At 35.6% G+C, this 20,875-nt stretch overlaps 2 protein-coding genes across 3 annotated transcripts; one reads left to right on the plus strand and one right to left on the minus strand.

Moving 5' to 3' along the window:
* Positions 1 to 1,199: 1,199 nt before the first annotated feature.
* On the plus strand, positions 1,200 to 7,150 carry LOC149206635 (RING/FYVE/PHD zinc finger superfamily protein). 2 transcript variants are annotated; one of them, XM_089395514.1, is made up of 5 exons: positions 1,200 to 1,653; positions 1,742 to 1,847; positions 3,020 to 3,277; positions 5,274 to 5,879; positions 5,988 to 7,150. In XM_089395514.1, the coding sequence occupies exons 1-5, from the start codon at positions 1,206 to 1,208 to the stop codon at positions 6,862 to 6,864; spliced, it is 2,295 nt and encodes a 764-aa protein (XP_089251640.1). In that variant the 5' UTR covers positions 1,200 to 1,205; the 3' UTR covers positions 6,865 to 7,150. The 2 variants fall into 2 exon arrangements, with proteins under 2 accessions (XP_089251640.1, XP_089251641.1); XM_089395515.1 differs by having other exon boundaries at positions 1,745 to 1,847.
* Positions 7,151 to 7,701: 551 nt separating this feature from the next.
* LOC149206636 (uncharacterized) lies at positions 7,702 to 16,303 on the minus strand. Its single transcript, XM_089395516.1, has 10 exons — positions 15,845 to 16,303; positions 15,655 to 15,722; positions 15,454 to 15,517; positions 12,399 to 12,496; positions 9,108 to 9,221; positions 8,890 to 8,945; positions 8,532 to 8,731; positions 8,323 to 8,409; positions 8,065 to 8,178; positions 7,702 to 7,907 (listed from the first exon to the last, which is right to left on the minus strand). Exons 1-10 carry the CDS (start codon positions 16,094 to 16,096, stop codon positions 7,845 to 7,847), a joined length of 1,116 nt encoding a protein of 371 aa, XP_089251642.1. The 5' UTR covers positions 16,097 to 16,303; the 3' UTR covers positions 7,702 to 7,844.
* Between the last annotated feature and the right edge of the window lie 4,572 nt (positions 16,304 to 20,875).

Raw genomic sequence — 20,875 nt, forward strand, 5'->3', positions numbered from 1 at the left:
AGAAAAAAACCATTTTATACCTCAAAAATACAATTAAAAAATATCAAATTCCAACAACCAATTAAAAAACACCCATATTACCACTATATATTAAAATAAAATAAAATATGCATTCCATGCCCATATGGAAATATGTGCACATGCCCTTGAAAAGTAATTAAGTAACTAACGAGGGCATTTCAAAAAGGTGGTAATAAATTTATTATAAAAATAGTTATACTTCCCTCTTTCGCGTTTATATGAATAATAATAAATAAATAAAAGTGGTAGTGACCATGAATAAAGAAAATATATTTAATTATATATGGTACAAAATATCAATTTATATATTTAATTATATATGGTACAAAATATCAATTTTGCTACTATTTGGTGGAGATTTTAGGAATCATAAATTCTCAAGAAAAAAACCATTTTATACCTCAAAAATACAATTAAAAAATATCAAATTCCAACAACCAATCAAAAAACACCCATATTACCACTATATATATTAAAATAAAATAAAATAAGCATTCCTTGCTCATATGGAAATATGTGCACATGCCTTTGAAAAGTAATTGAGTAACTAATTAGGGCATTTCAAAAAGGTGGTAATAAATTTATTATAAAAATAGTTATACTTAAGCACCAAATAAAAGCTTAAAGCTTATTTATTTACGAAAAAGATGCGTATCGTAAATTAGAAAGGGGCCGTTATTTAAGCCACCAAGGTGTATGCAAGTCGTAGAGTGGGGCCCTTCTCAAAAGGAGGTGGGGCCCTCTTACACTACTCGAGAAATATGGAGAAGGCGTAGAAAAGTAAAACATGTGAATCTATGTCGGTCAGTAGCAACCCCATAATTTATGGAAAAAAAGTATTAAAAATAATAATAAATGTATTAAAAATAATAATACCTCCATAATCCTACAACTCAGTATATGTATTTAATAGCGTTAGGGAGGGAATGCCATTTGCCCCATGACTTCAACGGCTCATAATTCAAACCACCAAGAAACGAATATTCTCGCCCCCCTCCCTTCTTTTGTATTTATATGAGATTTCAGTATATCTCTTTTATTTTTCGTATTTTCATGAGTTTTCAGAAAATACAAAAAAGCAGTGCATGAAAGAATAGAAAAAAAGGGGCAAAAAGTCAGAAAAGTCGAGGTGGCATCTTAGTCCTTCCTAATAAAAGGCAATTAGGTAGATTAGGTCTATTACCATGCAAAGCTATATAGTGCAGGACAGCCAGCCCCGAACTAAACAAAACAAGGCGAACAAACAGCAAAGTAAAAGAAAGAACCAGCAGAAACAGAAGCAGACGAAGAGTAAGGAGCTGCCCACAAGCGGTATGGTGGTCAGCAGGCCGTTAAAACGAGTAAAAAGAGTCGTGGCAGACTATTACTCCTTCAATAGCTTCGGTACCAGCGCTTGCCCCGCCGGGGATCGAACCCTGGACGGGCCCTTTCGTTCCAATATCAAAGCGTTTCTTATTTCCTACGCCGACGGGCCTCTGCCCCCAAAGATTTCCTCGCCGCCCTTCATCCAGCGGTGGCAGGTTCGACTCCGATTGGATCATCAGCAAGAGAACGTCTTCGTCCCGCTACATATAGTCGAGGAAAACGTTCGTTGCTCTGATTCTCTCTACTGCGACCACTGCAGGGTTGTAGGTATGTTGTGTTTGTGTCTGTTTTTCGCAGATCTGTATTGGGTTTGGGACTAAGGGGTTTGAAATGGGGATTGGTTGTGTTTTTTTAGCAGGATGGCAAGAGAACCCTGTTTGCAGGACGCGGTACCACTTTATTATACAGGCGGACAATGTGAAGAAGCAACGATGTGCCAACTGTATCTCTGCATCCACAAGGTCAAAGAACTCCTATACCCATGCATGTCAATCATTTCGCAATTTCATGGGCTATGATATGTCTCTAAAAGTGTGTGAAATGCGTTCTTCTTTTAAAACTAGTAAACCTAAAGAACTAGCTATAGGGATCCATCAGTATGTGCACCCCATGTTCCATGGAATCTAGACTCTGTGATGAGTACACCGGATATGTACAGCAACAGAGACTCATTTAAACTTGGGTATGAAGATTCAAGGTTTCAACGCTGGAGGATGCAGATGTTGATGTCATACACAAGGCCCACTTTGCATATTGGACCCGAATTTAAATGTGTTTGTGCTAGTGTATTAGATTCACAAGTTGCAAGTTATACTCCCATGGAATCTTGCGCATTTGCCCTGTTTTATATGCCTGTATGTACATGACCCAGGTCGATGGAATTTGTATGTGGACTTGTATAGTCTCCAACGGGTTGCTAGCTACTGCGGATCAACCCAGTTAGAGAGTTCTTAACTTTTTCATGTATGCAAATTTATTATAGGTTTCCAAAGCTCTTTTCTATTGTTATGTATTGACTTTGATTGGTAGAGCAAAGACTTTGATCAGAGTTCTGTATTTCATGTTGAGATGTCTTCTTTGAGAAGCAAAGACACCCGGGAAAACGATTAAACTTGAAAACATCCAAGTCAAAGAGAATCTCTATTTGGGCGGATTTGTTTCTGTGATTGTGGGTGACTTGAAAATGTATTTTGCATTTGTTCTTTGTTTTTCCTTTAAAAAAAAAAAAATTGGTATTAAAGCTTGTAATACTTATCGCAATGCTGTCTAGCGAAATCGAAAGAAAGAAAAAGGGATATTACATGCATAGTTGGAGACTCGTGCAATCTTCTATATTGCTTTCTCTTATGCTCTTTTTCAATTCTCCTGTGAGCATGTACCTCTCTGTAGTTTTATACACCCAATAGATGCATATATTGTAAGTCCTGCAGTGTTCAGTGAATATTGTCTTCTCGTCAACTTCAGCTTTTAAAGCTCCGTGTGGTGGATCTGAACCCTTTAGATAGCCCTGCCAGGCTCCATGATGATTTTAGTGATCTTGGTGTCATTTATATTAATTTTTAGATCAGTGAATGGTGTTTTTATATTTTGTTTTGGTTGACTTTTAAGCTAAACTAGATTGTTGTGGTTTCAGATGCAAAGCATGTGAATTGGAGATAAGCAGGGATACTGATTTGGAAGATGAAACTAGGCTCGATTTAGAAGATACTGATTTGGAAGATGAAACTAGGCTCGATTTAGAAGATGAAAGGCACCTGCTACATGGCATAATACATGTAAATGGGTTTGGCCACTTGCTTCGTGTGAATGGACGGGAAGGTGGTTCACAGTATCTTTTTGGCTGTGATATTATGGGCCTATGGGACAGGATATGCATCATGCTAAAAGCCAGGTAAGCTTCAGTTTTATTTCAGCCTTGAATACACAAAGGTTATGCATGCATGAACTATAATTTCCACAGAATACACAGAAATTAATACTCTGAGAAATTGAATCAGGTTAATATGGATTTGCATGGCTGGTTATGTGGTAACAACAATTAAGTAGGTGCTTTGAATGGATTGATACTCAATTTGAATGACGTCCAATTCTGGAATCCACTACAACTCACGATGTGCCTGGGAAATTGAATTAGTTTATGGTATTGTTGCCATGATATCTTTGAATGGCTGGGTTCGTTTATGACATGATCCTTTCTTATTAGGGTTCTGTATACTGGAACCTTCATGCTGTAAGGGCCCTGTGGGAGAAGAAGACAAAATATACTTTTGTACTAGGGTTTTGTTACTGGAACCTTCATGCTGTAAGGGCACTATGGGAGAGAATACAAAATATCCTTTCTTATTAGGGTTCTGTATACTGGAACCTTCATGCTGTAAGGGCCATTTGGGAGAAGAACACAAAATATTTTGGACATCTGTCCACTTGTGTCTCCAGGCTTACCTTGCCTCAAGGAATAAGGGCACTATGGGAGAGAATACAAAATATCCTTTCTTATTAGGGTTCTGTATACTGGAACCTTCATGCTGTAAGGGCCATTTGGGAGAAAGAACACAAAATATTTTGGACACCTGTCCACTTGTGTCTCCAGGCTTACCTTGCCTTAAGGAATTGTCTGGTAGAAGAACTGAGAGATTTTTCAATTTTGATTCAAGATTAGATTCCATTATCAATTTTCCTTTTGTAGAAGCAAAAGGAACTCTGTATTTCGAAAAGGAACACTGAGTTCCTGCAAGTGCTATAGATGTGATTTCCTTAAAGGAAAGGTAGTGCTATAGATACCATTATCAATTTTCCTTGTGTAGAAGCAAAAGGGACTTTTTATTTCGAAAAGGCGAGTTCTATAGAGTGATCTCCCAAAAGGAGTTCTATAGAGTGATCTCCCAAAAGGTAAGGCGTATTCTGTCTAGACCGATAAATATGGACCACTTGAAGGTCTTGTGAAATAATATTTTGAAAACTGTAAAAAAAGCACAAATGAGATGTTATATCATGATGAAGAACTTGGAAAACTTCGTACATACCTTTTGGAATGTGCAAAAGTTCACTGTACATTTTTCTCTTTAAGGAAAAAGTAGCATTTTATCGCTCAGAATCTTCATCATCTATGCCTGCTATATTGTGAGTATACAACCTGTTTAAAAATATGTTCAGCTGAATTATCCTAATCACTAATTTTACAATACCAAACTCCTTGTGAGTCCTAATGGCTATGTAAAGTTCTGGTGGAAAAAGATGGTGGTGTGAAGTCCTTGTGATTACTTTTTTGATAATTTGTGATCATCAACCCCAAATGTACTGCTAACAAAAGATGTAGTGTACATATACTCAGTGGATGTTTGTTAAAATGCACTTATCTGTGACAAACTAAAATTGTGACCACACTTCTACAAATATGCAGCAATTGACCATGTTTGCTGGTTTATAACCTGCATAGGAGAGGCTAATACCTTGGGAATATTGACAGTAAAAAAGTTACAGGAGAGACCAACAATTGATTACCCAAAAAATGAAATTATGTTTTTTGTCACTTCAAAAAAATCTGCAAAGAATTTCTTCATAAGACTTCATAAGTATTGCATGCTTTTCCTAAAAGATTCACTTGCTGTGAGAACCATTTTTTTCCATATTGAACTCAGAAAATAGCAAAGGCACTGTGCATGAAATTGGAATTTCTTCCTCGTATGTAGACATAAATCTCTCTGGAATCATACAAAACACCTGTCATTAAATTGGAATTTCTTCCTTATATGTAGACATAAATATCTATGGAATCATACAAAACACCTGTCATTTTTCATTTTGCAAAATAGAGATTATGTTAAATTATGACCATCAATTTTGTTTTAATAGCTGACAATAAAATATTTCTAATTGTTGTTACACAGAAAAATTAGTGTCATGGATGTTTCAAAGAAATACGGGCTTGATTATCGACTTTTACATGCTGTGCAAAAAGGGCACCCCTGGTACGGTAATTGGGGCTATGAATTTGGGAGAGGAAGTTTTGGAACAACACATGAGACATACAAGAGAGCTCTTCAATGTCTATCAAAGCTTCGTTTGGATTTAGTTCTTTCAGGTGTGGGCGGATTTGACCAAGAGTTGAAGCAGATTGTATCATTTTACCGTTCCCTGTCTAAGAATCCCCTTGTAACAGTACAAGATTTGGTCTGTTTTATAATGCAATTGTTACACAAATTCCATAATCACACTGACAGAAAATGTTCAGGGGACATCATGATCAATAGAGAATCCGCTGAATCAAAGTGGGCACCCAAGGTGGTAGATGAGATTACAGCTGCCATGCTCAAGGTTCTACAAGTGGCAGATGGAACCATGTGGATAACATGGCATGATTTAAGAGGAGCCACATGCCATGGAAGAGATCCTCAGCTTTTAAACTATGCTCTGATGGGTTTAGAAGGAAAAACTATTGGAAAGCAGATTGTGCAGTGTCAGTGCAATTCTTTTACACGAACCCTTGAATACAGGTTTGTTGCATCTGTTGTTTTGTTCCTTGTTGGTCAATTTATTGTTCTTTCTAATCAATCTACTGTGCAATTTCAATATACTGACATTGTGTATCAATGTAAACACAGGCTGACAGACAGAAACAATGTATCCATTGACTTGAAGAGTGCTACTGATCCTAAACAACTCAAGGAAGCGCATGTCTTGGAAGACCTGAAGACACTCTATCATGCCCTGTTACATCCTCCATCACAACCTCCCCCTACCATTGATCATTCTCCATTACATCATGTGCTTATTTCTGGCTCATTGCATTATGGACTAGAAGAGGAATTATGGTGTTATGGACTAAAAGAGCAATTATGGCGTTATGGTTTAAGAAAGCAACTCACTAATGCCTCAAGAAATTTAATGGACTGTAAACAGTTTATTAAAAATTATGAGGCAAAACATCGCATGATTACAGACAGTGAGAGCATAAGAGTGTTTGTTGTGGCAGAGATATTAAATGGAGCACAAACTTCGCAGAAAACACCACCTGAATTACTAATCATGCCTAAAAATGCAACTATAGCAGATCTGAAGAAAGAAGCTGCTCAAGCTTTCAGAGATGTTTATATCTGTTTCAAAAGTTTTCATGTACAAAGTGTAAGAGAGCTACAAAATATCAAAGATTCAACTACCTTGATGCTACTCATAGGGCCAGAGAGTGTTGTCACTGTTCAAGGTCATTGCTATGGTGATATTTCCAAGTACAGGGCAGAGAGAGGCACTCAAGTATGGACTGTTAGTTGCCCATGTGGCACAAGGGAGGATGATGGAGAGAGAATGATTGCCTGTGATAACTGTGAGGTTTGGCAGCACACCAGATGTATTGGTATTTCAGATTCAGAGGATGTTCCGCCAGAATACATGTGTGAAGATTGTAATGATAATTCTTTAGAAGTTGATGTGGATTCTGATCATAGTTTGCCAGGTAGCTCATCTGTCTCAAGCTTTTACTGACCTTCATTTTTTGTGCCTATAGAGGCTATAAAGGATCAAAGAATCTGTCTATGAGGTTCTTGTTTGGCTATTTTGGAGCTATTTTGGAAAGCAAAATATACCCTTGTTCCAATGCTCATTTTTGTCAAAATGGCAGTATACTGTGGCTCAAAATATGAGTTTATATCTTGCTTTGTTCAAAGTTGATAAGAGTTGCAATCTCTGGATTTTTGACGGCCATTCAGTGATTAATGTTGTAATATTAAATTTCAAGGAGAGTACATGAAAGTGTACCATTTTTTTTAAATATTCAGTTTTCATTGCAACGATCTTTTATCACTGGTACAATTAAAAAAACTAATGCTATTCCAGTATTTCCATCACATGGCACAAAATCAAGATGATTTGGGTTTTTTCCTTTGCATGCCTTTGTTTGTCAAACACAGAAAAACTCTCTATATAGAGAAAGGACAATCAGGGTCATGGAATAAGGTGCAAGATGCAAACACAATTGCAGTCATAATGAAATCATTTTAAGCAAAATTTATGCTATACAATATCAGATAGTTCCAACTTCCTATAGATCTCTATAAATTGTCAATGATATTTACTCCAGACAGGGCTCAAGATATCACAAATGATGAGTAGGTTACCTTGGATCTCACTTTCATATGATTGCTTATAGTTTTGTCATTCATACTTTTCTGGATTAAAACTGATGCCTACATTAATAAATTATGTCATTCCATGATTATGTCTGTAATGGTTGTAAGTTTTTAATGTGTGAGATACTAACTTTGAAGATAAGTTTGCTCAAGGAAGGTTGCTTTACATGTGCACAACAATGTAAAGGTGGAGTTCTGAAGCATTATTAATCCGTGCAAAACCAAGGCACGATCTTAAAATTGATGGAATTGAAACATTACAACCATTAAAAATTACAAAAATCATTGTCATAAGACTGTATCTATAAATTAGTAATCCATAAATAAACAATGAAGTCATGATTTCAATCCTGTGCACAGAAGCTCCACCCATAACAAAGCTTTTTCTATGCATTTCCTCTGTAAGTTAAAAATTGATTAGAAGACATGAATAAACTTTAAACAACATGAATAAACTTTAAACATTCAAAACGAAGTAACAAAAGCTTGGACATATTCAGCAGTCACATGTTAATCCAGAATTCACATAAAAGAAAACAATTTAAGACAACCACACCTCTTGCTTTAAATGTTCTAATGTGGATGTCGCAGAGTCTTGCCTCTTGTGTTGTTGGATAAGCTGCCGATAATTCAATCTCCATGTCTTTTCAATCTCAAGTTTCTCTTTTTCCTGTAATATATTAGAAAATTTCCATGTGCTTTGTAATTTTCCTGGAATTTGGCATAATTTTCCTGGAACATAGCCTAGTCCATTATGCTACTGTGACAATTTGCTATCAAGAAAGGAAAGTGACAAGCACAATAGAGGATTTACCATGCATTCCTCCAATCGTTGGTTCAAGAGCTCTTTCAACATCTCGAGTCGATCAAGTTCCAGGCCATGATGACCAGCACGTTGTGCCTAGCATTCAAGGAAATTATGTAATTAGATCTTCTGGCATTAAGGAAAAATAATCAATACAATCATAACTGGTGATATAATATGAAGAGAACACTTCAATAGAACTTAATGCAATTACCAACCATTATGTCTAACATCCTTCCCATCCATGGGGGATCTGCACTGCAGACTTCAACAGCCTTGGTGGTACATTCACTCATATAATCAATGTCATTCAAGTATTTCTGCAGTTGGATATCCATATTACTCAAAACTTCACTTGCATTAGTTGGTAAGTCTACATGCTTGCCCTTGATTTGCTCAGCGCCTCTTGAATTGTTATCTATAGTTATAGCAGAAATAAAAATTCATTGGACTTGGTGAATAGAATTAAAAACGTCTCTTTACATTCTACTAATTAATATTTACTATTTATCTAGCCCTGAATATAGATAGCACTATATATTAATAAATAATGGGAAAATGCATAACAAAACTCACCACTGGAACAAACTTGTCTTTGCTCCAGAAAAATTGTATCAAGTATCTCCATGAGTCTACAGCAAGCACATGAAGCAAGTAAAGCCATTTCTGAGATGAAAATACAAGAAGCATCTCTATATTGTTGTAAAAATCAAGATTTGAAATCTTTGGCACTTTACAATGGGAAAACAGAAAGCCTACAGAAATTAGACTCCATGCTTCAGTGAAGTACCTACTGGGGCAGTGAGATAGCACTCAGACACCTTTCATCGAACTCCTCCTCAGCATATATATTAAGTGAAACGTGTCTCAAATTCATAGTAATATGGCTGGGCAGTTGTCCGCAAACACTGCAACACATGCTCATTCATCAAAAGGATACAAAGTAGTATAAGATCCAAATGAAATATTGGGCATATTTAGTGTTTTTTTGATAAAAGTTGATTTCAACATAGGAAATTTTCTGTGCAATTCCAATTGAAGGTAAAGGGAAACCAAGCTCATATTTTGAAGGATAGTGCTTACAACTTACAAGAATGTCATACCATGCATGTTTGGAGGATAAACATGCGAGAATACCAATACAATTATGGATTACAGGTAGGAGGAATTGAGGGAAGAAATTTAAAAAACATAGAGAGAAGCAGAAGTGTTAAAAGTTGACCCCAACCAAAAGTGCAAGATGTAAAGGCTTTGCAATGACACTATGCATTGTTATACAAAAGGCGGTGGTGTCTTGCTGCCATGCTTGCATAAGTGAACAACACCAAGACCACAATTTGGAAATCTGAGAATTACAAAGCGTAAATTCTATAAAATACCCTAACTTTCACGGTGAAAATTACTTTCCCTGAATTGTTTTGAGAGTTAATCATCAGGTGTAAGCATATTTGGCTACAACTGACAATCAGCCTCCTAAATTGGGTTGGCTTGAAGTATTTATATTGTTCAAAATAGACAGCTCATCAACCACAACTACCATGATGCATATTAGATGACTTCTGTAATGATACTTTCAAATTTATATGGGTGATTTAATCTTTGCACCACATACTCACACTCCATCATTTTTGTCACACCAAATACATTCTTCAATAAATTGATTGCATGGAGTACAGTATTTTGATTTTTGAGAATCAAATACATGACTGAAGCTAGAAATTTTAAATACTATTGTTGCCTAAGGTGTCATCTCTGTGTGCAATGTCAGACCAATAACCTGTCATTCCATTAAATGAGTCAGCCAGTGTAATACTCGCCAAGTTAACTTGGCAACTTGGCTAGGCACTGAATCAAGCCAGGTTTACTAAGACCAATCAACTTCAGTCTGCAACTTTGACCAGATTCACAAATATACGACAGGTATTTCAGGACTCACTGAGTTAGGGTAAGACTGAATTGATACAAGATGAGAGCAAAATACGAAAACAAAGACATTATTTTCATCATCAAAAGTTCTTAATCTTTTGGGTGGAGGTGTTTCAATAGAGACAAAGCAGTCTGTATGGTAAATTTTTACATTTTCCTATTCACTTCTAATAATTTCACATGCCAAGTCACTACTAGGTCTGAGTTGTCTGACTATGGCTCAAACAGGGCACAACCCAGTAGACGGACTATTTGCATACATTCCCCTGAGGGGTATACAAAACTTTGTTTTCCAGGGACAACAGCTCCACCACATCAACCAAGTGACCGTGATTGTGTCAAATTGTCAACATTAGAAATGGTGACCTAAAAACAAAACCTCCATTACAAGAGTCAGCCAGTGTAATACTCGCCAAGTTAACTTGGCAACTTGGCTAGGCACTGAATTACACCATGTTTACTAAAGACCAATCAACCTCAGTCCACAACTTTGACCAGATTCACAAATACGCGACAGGTATTTCAAGACTTATTGAGGTTAAATAAAACTGAGTTGATACAAGATGAGAGCAAAATGCCAAAAAAAGACAATTTGATCATCAAAAGTTCTTAATCTTTTGAGTGGGGATGTTTCAATAGAGACAAACGCAGTCTGTGTGGACAACAGGCATTTCAAGACTCATTGAGTTCGGATAAAACTGAGTTAATACAAGATGAGAGCAAAATGCCACAACAAAGACATTTTTTTATTTTTTTCACAGGTACAGAGAGCTATATATTCCATATGAAGAATATACATGATCCGTCATCATTCATCATGTCACTTGAGGGAATTGAACCTAGGTGGGGAGGATCTGATTCCTTCCTACCAACCACCCAAGATAACCAAAAGAAAGACACTATTTTGATCATCAAAAGTTCTTAATCTTTTGAGTGGGGGTGTTTCAATAAAGACAAGGCAGTCTATGGAAAATTTTTACATTTTCCTATTCACTTCTAATAATTTCACATGCCTTCATATTTATTTTGATGACTACAAAGTGCATTGCACTTACTTTGCCAAGTCACTCCTAGGTTTGAGTTGTCTGACTATGGCTCAAACAGGGCACAACCCAGTCAACAGACTATTTGCATCCATTCCTTAACATGTCTTATCGCAACTTGCAATATGTAAAAATATCATCTAAAAAGTACAACTACTTGTCTTTATTTGTATTTTTATTATAATGTTAAGTGGATTTTGTGGTTATTTAGGTTGTATGCTTTTTGTTTTTCTTTCCCTTTCCTATTACCTTGTATTTTTCATTCTTTTTTCCCCTCTTTTCAGGGGGAACAGGTGTTGGTGGTTTAACAGGTGGGAATAGCTGAAGGTGGGTTAACAAGTGGGGACCGCTGAGGACTGTTTGGTGCATTAACAGGTAAAGGGCATCTGGCGAATGGCTATTTACAATGAAGAGAGGGATGGCATAATGTTTCGGTATAGCTAAAGCCTAGGAGACGTTTGAACAAGTACATTTTTGGGCATTTATGCACTTCAGGGTGGTCCCCATTTTTGTGTATGTTCCCCCCAAGGAAATCATCACTGTGCCATCCTACTTTCATAGCATTAGTTTTCAAAGACAGAGAGGCACAACCCAGTATGCCATACAGTTTGGCTCAACTTTTTTTTGTGTGTTCCCATTTCCTGTGATCAAATTTAATTCTAAAGTCAACAGTACTATTTACAAAAGTGGATCATACACACTAGAGAAGAGCCATTGATAAAGTAAAGGTCAATACTCGATCTACTCATGTAAAGTATTTGTATGCATTCAATGCAGAATTATTTACAATGTAGATAGCTGAAATATTTTCCTGCTACTCTATTCAAATTAGACTTCACTGTGAAACGTTCAGAAATTATTCACCTAGGAAAACTTTCTCAAAACATTCAAGTCATCAGAAGCATCTTTTGTTTGTAAAATATATCCTGCATTGGAGTGAAACTTTCTCAACACCTGACAAGTATTCTGTTGCATGTGAATTCCAAAATTTTATAATCTGTTGAATTTAGGAAAAGAAAGCTAAACTTCCTTCCCATCAGGAAATACAAGTGATTTAATCTATGATCAGCCAATTGAAACATCTGAATGGTGGTATTTTTAAAACTAAGAACTTACCAACAGTGCATTCGCTCACTATCTTCTTTCCTCACAACCTTTTGTGCTTGACAAGCAGAACAGGAAGCATCTGGGTGCCAAAGTGAAAAATTCCGAACCTATGGAAAGAAACAACAGTATTATAAAGATCAATTAAAGTTCCCAGGAAAGTATAAAAGCTGCAAGCATTCTAAGAACTTATAACTTCAGACGTAAAAGAAAAATGTAAAGGTAAATACTTAAATATCTAATTTTTAGAGCACCCACAGTGGACAATTCATAGAATAAAGCAAATAAATTAAATTCAACATCAATTAAGAAATAGTATATACTTTAAAATATCTAAAATTCGCATACATTTAACATAGTCAGAACCATACTTATCCAATAATTAGAAATGCAAATAGAAAAATGTACTTCAAATTTTCAAAACCAAAGGATATGTACGTTTTTAACCCTGAATATTCAGCCAAGGAAAACTTTGCAATGATTTATGTAGTAATGTTGTTAAAATAGTTCTATGAAAAGGGTGGAAGAATTTTTTTAAAATCGAACTACTTACGACACTCACAAAAGAAAACAAAATGGACAACCATATGCATCCCAAAAAAAATATCATCTTTTAAAACCATAAAGATGCAGGTTTCCTTCCCAAATAAGAATTTCAATTAAACAAACAGAACAACCCCAAGATATTGATCAAATTCACAAGCATATCAACACAATATTTTTTTGAACTTAAAGTCACATGACACAAGAACGCAGGACAGTGAACACAGAAATATGAGTTTCCAACATGGGAAATGTCAATCTTGGAAACAGGACATAGGGGACACATTATATACATGAAAAAATTCACAAATTACAAACATACAAAAATTAAATATATAAATAAAGATCCAAATTGTTTAGAAACTAGAACATTTACAAAACACCAGGAATCCCTTCAGTTCTCAAAGTTACCATTCACCTGCACAGTGAAAGACAGTTCTTTACCTCCAGCTGAAAGTGAGAAAATAGCAATGAAAGAACGTTATTTGGTGTCAGACTCATGCAACGCATCTAGAGCACGTCTGATAGATGTTTTACACGTGTCCTGTTTAGGAATACAAGTGCCAAACATGTGTCATAGTGTTTCCATGACAGATATGTGGGATGTACAAACATAGGCCCCAGTTGGATGCATCCTATTTATTGGCTTCTAAACTTGTGTTTGATAAGCAGAGCATGAAGCATCTCAGGGCCAAAGTGAGAAATTCTGAACCCTCAATGATGGAATGAAAAGAAAAATTAACAGTATTAATGATCAATTATAATTTATAGTTACACTGAAAGAATAACAACTGCAAGCATTCTACGTGCTTACTTTCAAAATTTTAGAAGTGAAACGCAAATCTGAAAAGGTAAATACATTGAATAGCTAATTTTTAGAAAGCCTGTAATGCATGACACATTTATAAAACAAATCAAATAACAAATTAAGAAATATCATATACTTTAAAGTACTTAAATTCATGCATATCAACATAGCAGAACAATATATATCCAACAATTACAGATGCAAATAGTAAAAAGTACTTTAAATTTTTAAAATCAAAGGATATGTACAATTTTAATGTCCAGCCAAAGGCAAATTTGCAACGAATGATGCAGTAATGTTGTTAAAACAATTCAATGATAAGGATGGTAAAAAAAATTGAAATTCAAACTATTTAAAGACACTCATGAACAAGAAAATAAAATGGACAACTGTAATAAAATGTAAGTCCAAGCTTATTCAACACTCAAATCCATATCATGACTTGTAAGATCCACAAAGACCATTGCCAAATTTTCATTCATCATAGTTCCCCACTCATGATTTTACTCATAGCAGTCTTGATAACTAAGAGCGCCCTTCAAATTAGCTCCTTCCTTATGAAGGTGAATAACTAAAACACATTAGTTCACATCTCTACATATTTTGAAGAAAAAGAGTCCTACCCTATAATAAATAATAATGGGAAGTATTGGACTTAGAAATCATTGCCAAAAAAGGGCTTAATGTCCCAGTTAATCATTTCAACTAAAAGAGATCCAAAAAAAGAACAAGAAATAACTCAGCAATCTTATGCAGATTTCACAGTTCTTTTCCAAAAATCCATCTTACAATAAGAACTCACTAGTTTACAAGAAAGAACACTAGTTTACATTACTTTCTTGATGCTCTTTAATTACCTATTCTAGTATCCAATGTACAATAAACAAAATTTTCCCATGGAACATTCCATAAAAATAATACAAGGAAAGAAACAATAAATAATTCTCTATAATAAAATAATCAATATTTCTTCCTTGGTTGAAAAAATGCAATTACCAGAAATTCAACCCACACATAGTAATAAGGTCCAATAGGTATCTAACGATGTTAAAAAATAATCATTGTGGAAAATAATGTTTAAAAGTAACAGAAATGACAAAAACTACTGCAAACTGTATATCAAACATTCAAAGTAGCCACTGAAGTTTACAACTTTGATTAAACATAAACTTAGATGTCAAAAGCATAGTTTCAGAGATTTGGTGTAAGGCCATTCTATCAAATGAAAAGTTGTTCTTGGTTTAATTATAGAACCCTGCATAACCTTTAAAAATAACCTTGATAGTTAATATCCCAAGGCAATGTTTGGAAAAAACCTTTGAACCCTGCATAACCTTTAAAAATAACATTTGATAATTAATATCCCAATGGAATGTTTGAAAAAAAAAAATCGATAGTCAACTATTTTCACAGACTAACCCTATAAAGTCGACATAGCACAGTTTTAACTTTTAACAAGACATAGTGATATGTTCAGAACTTTGGAGAAGAAACTTCCGACAAAAATTTAAATTTATGCGGACCGGAAAGCTAATATGTATATTTTTTCGCTAATATGTATTTTTTTCGCGGATTGTCATGCCCTAATGCAAGGGCTGACTGACATTTAAATGTTAAATCCATATGGCTTCTATTCATCAATGTAATTTGAATTATTCTATGTCAAGCATTCATAAAATTAATTCTTTGAAGGGCGGAACTAGATTAATAACTCACCTGTTGAATTTCCAGGCAATATGGATTAGAATTATCGAACCTTAGCATCAATCTTTCCTTTCCACTGACATCAAATAGGCAGTGTTAGAGCAATGAAAACCTCTGCAAATAATAACATTAATCACAATAATAAAATAGCAGTAATTAACCGCCATCGGGTTCTTATTAATGAAAGAAAAGTTTCATTACTTGACCTAATACCTGATATCAGAAACAGAGAATCCCCGTATCTCCAGGGGCTTTTCCATTAGAACTCCTAACCGTAATGCCTGAAAACCCAAACGATATTACCTCTATGTGGAACTCTGAATCCATAAAAAAAAGATTGATATTGAATTATATACAATGGTTATTACCAGCGAGAAAAAGAAAGAGGGGTTAGAGTTCACACCAGTTGGGCTGGATCAGAGAGCGTTGAACTAGCAGCGAAGAAGAGGTGAGCCGCTTCGAGACAACATGGAGTATCTTGGTGGGCATTCAAATTTACTCCTGAGTTGACATGAAATGAGACGAATCCTCGGAATACCCATTTGATTTTGTGGCAGAAGAGGAATCTGTGCTCACTGCAGGCGGAGCATTGAGAGCACCCTTGCCATGGAGAAATCCAGCAATTCTGAGCCTCCAGCCAAGCAAACCTGTCCATCCGCGAATTGATTTTAACAACGCAACAACACTGTATTGGAAGACTGTACCTCAACCCGCTGTGATTCTGAAACGGACTCGTACTGCTGCGGGCGAGAATTTGAAGCACATTCGCGTAATTGAAATAGCGCCGGAGAATTCTCGGTGCAGCCCTCCGGGGATGATAAGAGATGAAAGAAATGTATAAATAGCCTTTTTGTAACACGGCCAAAACAAAATATGCTTTGCCCCCGATCCAAGAGTTAAATAGTTATATTTTAGGTCATACCTAGTTAAAATAAATTTAACATGACCGTGAGTTTGGTATGTTATTATTATTTAGGTTTAGTTTTGAATTATAGATTTGGGTTTTAATCCAATTATCGGGTTAAAAGGGTTTTGATTAAATTCTACTATGGCAATGCTTTAAAATGGATTTTAAAAATTAAAAAATATTCTTTATTTAAAAGATTTTAGGTTCTGTCAAATTTAATGAATTTTTTAAATATATTTTTGTGTTTTTTATTTTTTAAAATTAAAAATTATTATTTAAATTAAAATATATTGCATTTGTAGTATAAGTATGAAATTTTGTTGGGTCTGGTGTATGTCTTAAAATTGCTTATGTTTGGCTAAGAGCTCGTCTTTTTCGGACGTAAGGAAATAGGTTAACGGCCCAAGACCCAGAAGCATTTGGCAGGAGCGAAAGTCTACCCCCTTATTGATCACTAGCGGGTTATTCCAAGTGGCATGGTTTTCCTTGTTAAAGGTGATGAGTCGGCCTGCATTCACGGATAACAGCTAGAGATGATTGTCCTCACTGCTAGTTTGACCATTGAGTTATGATAGGTTTTCCCTCCTGTGAAAAAAGTATGAAATATTGTTGATCCATGGAAAAATGAGTTTGAAGGAAGAAGAATGTATAGATTAATTAAAAGAGCCTACAAGGATGTGGAGATATTTGTATCCTTATATCACTGTCATAATTCAAAAAATGTGAAGATCATGGGAGGTGACAAATCTTTGGTCCTAGGAATTGAAGACTATAGGTATGAGGACAAAAAGGGGAATGTGGACAGCATGAATACATATATTTGGGACATTAATGCCTTGTCAAGCCCGTACATGCAACAAGGCCTAGGCTTTAATGCAAAGTGAGATGGGACAAATAATAAGACTATAGGAATTACGACAAAGTTTAATGTTAGATTGAATGAGGATAAGATAGATTTGTGTCTTAATTATCCTCGAAACAATCCAAAGAAAAGTTTGGGGATGAAGAAACACCAAACATAGGGCTTGAGGGTTTTGACTTTGTAAGCAGTAAGTTGGATTATGAAGCTTTTCAGGTGGAGGGAACTTATCAAGGAGTAGGGATAAGGACACAAGCTAAAAAGTGTCAGGAAAGAAATCCAAATGTTGTGTGAAGAAATGGAAGAAGTTGGTTAAAATGCTTTTTGGAGATGATGTCTAGTATCTCAAGTAGATAATGGACTATGAATGTCTAGCTTTCATGGGGCTCTTCCATGGTCAACTGATAGCAAAGAAAATCCTAATATCATAGTTGAGTTCACATTCGATACCCTTATTATGTTATTCACCCCATTTGATGGCATGAGGTTGGTTAGGCTTTACTAAAAGGGGCAATAAGGTTGTGGTAGGTATTCTAGGTAAACAATGGTATTAGGGCTCTTCAATTTTGACTCTAGAGAGATGGCATCTATGCTTTAACCCACAAATTAAACCCATATCCAAAATGTAAATTTGTGTTAATATTTTAAGATGTTTTTGAAATGCTAGTCAAACAATTTTTTAAGATTAATAGGGGATAACATTGGGAGGACTTTGGACATTAACTCTTCTTATAAGACAAGTTCTCAAAGGACTATGTTTAAAATTTCAGTGGAGGTAGATATAAGAGAAGGGCTTCTTAAAAGTATAGAAATAAAGATGTGTTCACATTCATATAAATATATTTGCGTCAAGTGGTTCTCTACAACCCAATATAGGGAAGATGTGTAGGTGTAAAAAAAAAATCCAAGAAGAACCTATATTTTATTAATGCAAATAACATTACATAATGTGTGTGCTTATCGCATGCATAATTTGCATAGTTTCGACAAGAAATCTTATTAAAAGATTGTTTAAGATGTAAAACCTCCTCAAGAATGGGACTCATTGTGTGAATGTGACATCGCTGCAACTCATTAAACCAATTTACTATAACCATTGAATCACCAAAAATCTGCAAGGAGTGAATATATTTTTCAATTGCAAAGGGAAGGAGTTTTAGGTTGAGAAGTTATGCATAATTGTTTGTACCCCTCCCCAAATCACTTTGAAGTTTAAAAGAATGATTTTCCTAAATGTAAAGTACTACCCCGCCAATACAATTGCCATTTTAAGAAGAGCTCCATCAAAAAAGGCCCAAGGAATTGATTTGTCCACCTCCACTACAACAATAACCCAAGGGGTATGAGAACCATCATCAATATGAAGAAGTTCAAAATCTGTTATTACTTTGGCCACGACTCGATTTGGAACATAGGCTTTGTCCTTGAAGATTTCTCTGTTTCTAGCATTACAAATACCCCAGCATACAAGAGGAGGCAGATTCCTGATATGTTTCGAGTTTACATGTTCCCACTAATCCTTTTAAACTTTTGGAAATGATACTCCTTGCTAATTCATGACACCTGCCATTTGATTCCCGATAACATTCCAAACTGCCTCTGAAAAAGGATGGGAGAGAAAGAGGTGATCTATTGATTCTTCTGCATTTTGACACTTGAACACACCAACCTAGACCTTGCATACATCATTTTTGAAGTTGATCCCATGTTGGTGTTTTGGTTTCGAGCAAGCACCATAGGAAAAGACAAGTTTTAGGAGGACTCTTTAATTTCCAAATTTTTTTCCACCACTAGGCGACTACATCTAGTTGTCGATTACTGCAAATAAACACATAACCATCTTTCAGAGTACATTCCCCCCATGAGAAATGAACCCATCAAAGAGTATCAACCTCCTCTTCTTTGGTACACACATGTGCAGTATTTAAGGCCAAAGTATAATTATTCCACAAATCCTAAAATTCTATAGGTAAATTTAGATGTTAGGCGTTGATCCATCCCTGAGCCCATATGGAGGTGCTAAGGGGATCGACTACCTGATTCAAAGTATGCCTACCCTAGTCATTGAGAAATTGGATCGTGTCTCCTAGAAGGCAAAATTTGTCTCCATATCCTACCCACAGGTCCTTACCAATCTTCAATTTCTCTCGATTACCAACTTTCCACACCAGACCATCTTCAACAACTAGAAAGGATGAGAGAACAACCTTCCAAATTATGGATATATTTGATCTTTTTTTAACAGGATACCATAACCATTCATCAATGGAGCTTGGAAAATTATATTTTCGGATAGTTATAGTCGTCCATAGACTTTCTATACAAAGAAGTCTACAACCCACTTTGGTAGCCAAAGCCTTTGCGAAAGAAGGTAAAAATTTTAGTCCCCATCCCCCCTAATCTTTGGGAAGAGCAATCTTATCCCACTTGACCTAGGAAAAGATTCTTCCATATTTATTCCCCATGCACAGGAACCTGCTACATAACTTGTGAATGGATTTCAGAACATACTATAATCCAGGACAGGGACATCCAAAATATCAAAATAGCTTCTAGAATTGACTTGATTAGAACTAATCTCCCTGCTCTAGACAACCATCTGAAGCACCGGGATTTAATTATTTTCTCAATCTTCACAATAAGCCACTTCCAATTAGTTCTACGGCAATCATTTGGTTTTAAAAAGAAACCTAGATGCTCTAGACCAACTTCAAAGTCGAGAGTTTGGAATGGGAATTGATTTTATGCATATGAGACTTCTTCCCTAGACATACCAATTGACGAGAGGGAATATTTATGCTCATTTACCATCATTCGTATTGCCTTCTGAACAAGCTCAATATCTCCTTGATAGTATCCATATCTCTACGAGTGCCATCATATAACAACAAGACATCATCTACAAACAATAGTGCGTAATAGTCAAGTATATAACTACCCAAACACCATGCAAATCACCCCTTCTTTTTGCATCCATTAATAGCCTACTCACACCCTCAACAACCAACATAAAGAGCAGAGGTGAAATAGGGAAGCCTTTCCTGAGCCTCATTTGAACTTGAAATAATCTAGATGCAAAACCATTAATAAGTACCGCAAATGAGACAAACGATAAGCAGCTCATAACCCAGTTTATGAATGGCAACTCAAACCCCAAATATGTGAACAAAAGCATATTATAAAACCAACTCCCTTATGCTTTGGATAAATTGATCTTAATTATCATCCTATTTTTCTTCCAGGTTTTCATATTCTGAAGGATTTCGTGAGTGACCTCAATTGCTTCCTCCAAAAAGGAAAATTGTTCACTAGAAATATGATTGTCAGACAAGGTCAGCTTCAACCTGTTCGTGATAAATTTTGCAATGATTTTGTAAATTCAATTACAAAGAGAGATGGGTCTAAAATCATTAAAGGAGTGGGGCTCATCAAATTTGAGCAATAAATGTGGAATTGAAGGAAGGAAGGATCTACCTTGATGTTTAGGATTCTTCAATAACACTAAGGAGGTCACCACCAAGAATTTCATTGAAACCCAAAAGAAACTCCATTATTTAACCATCTGGGCTCGGACTTTTATCTTTTTGAAACCCATGGAGAACCTTTTGAAACTCTGACTTTGATACTCACACCATAAGTTCCCTATTTTCCCTAAGGTCTACAAAGTG

The sequence above is a fragment of the Pinus tabuliformis genome, chromosome 1_2 (assembly GCF_031772625.1).
Source record: "Pinus tabuliformis cultivar Carrire ecotype Pingquan chromosome 1_2, CPIR1, whole genome shotgun sequence".
NCBI classification, from domain to species: domain Eukaryota; kingdom Viridiplantae; phylum Streptophyta; class Pinopsida; order Pinales; family Pinaceae; genus Pinus; species Pinus tabuliformis.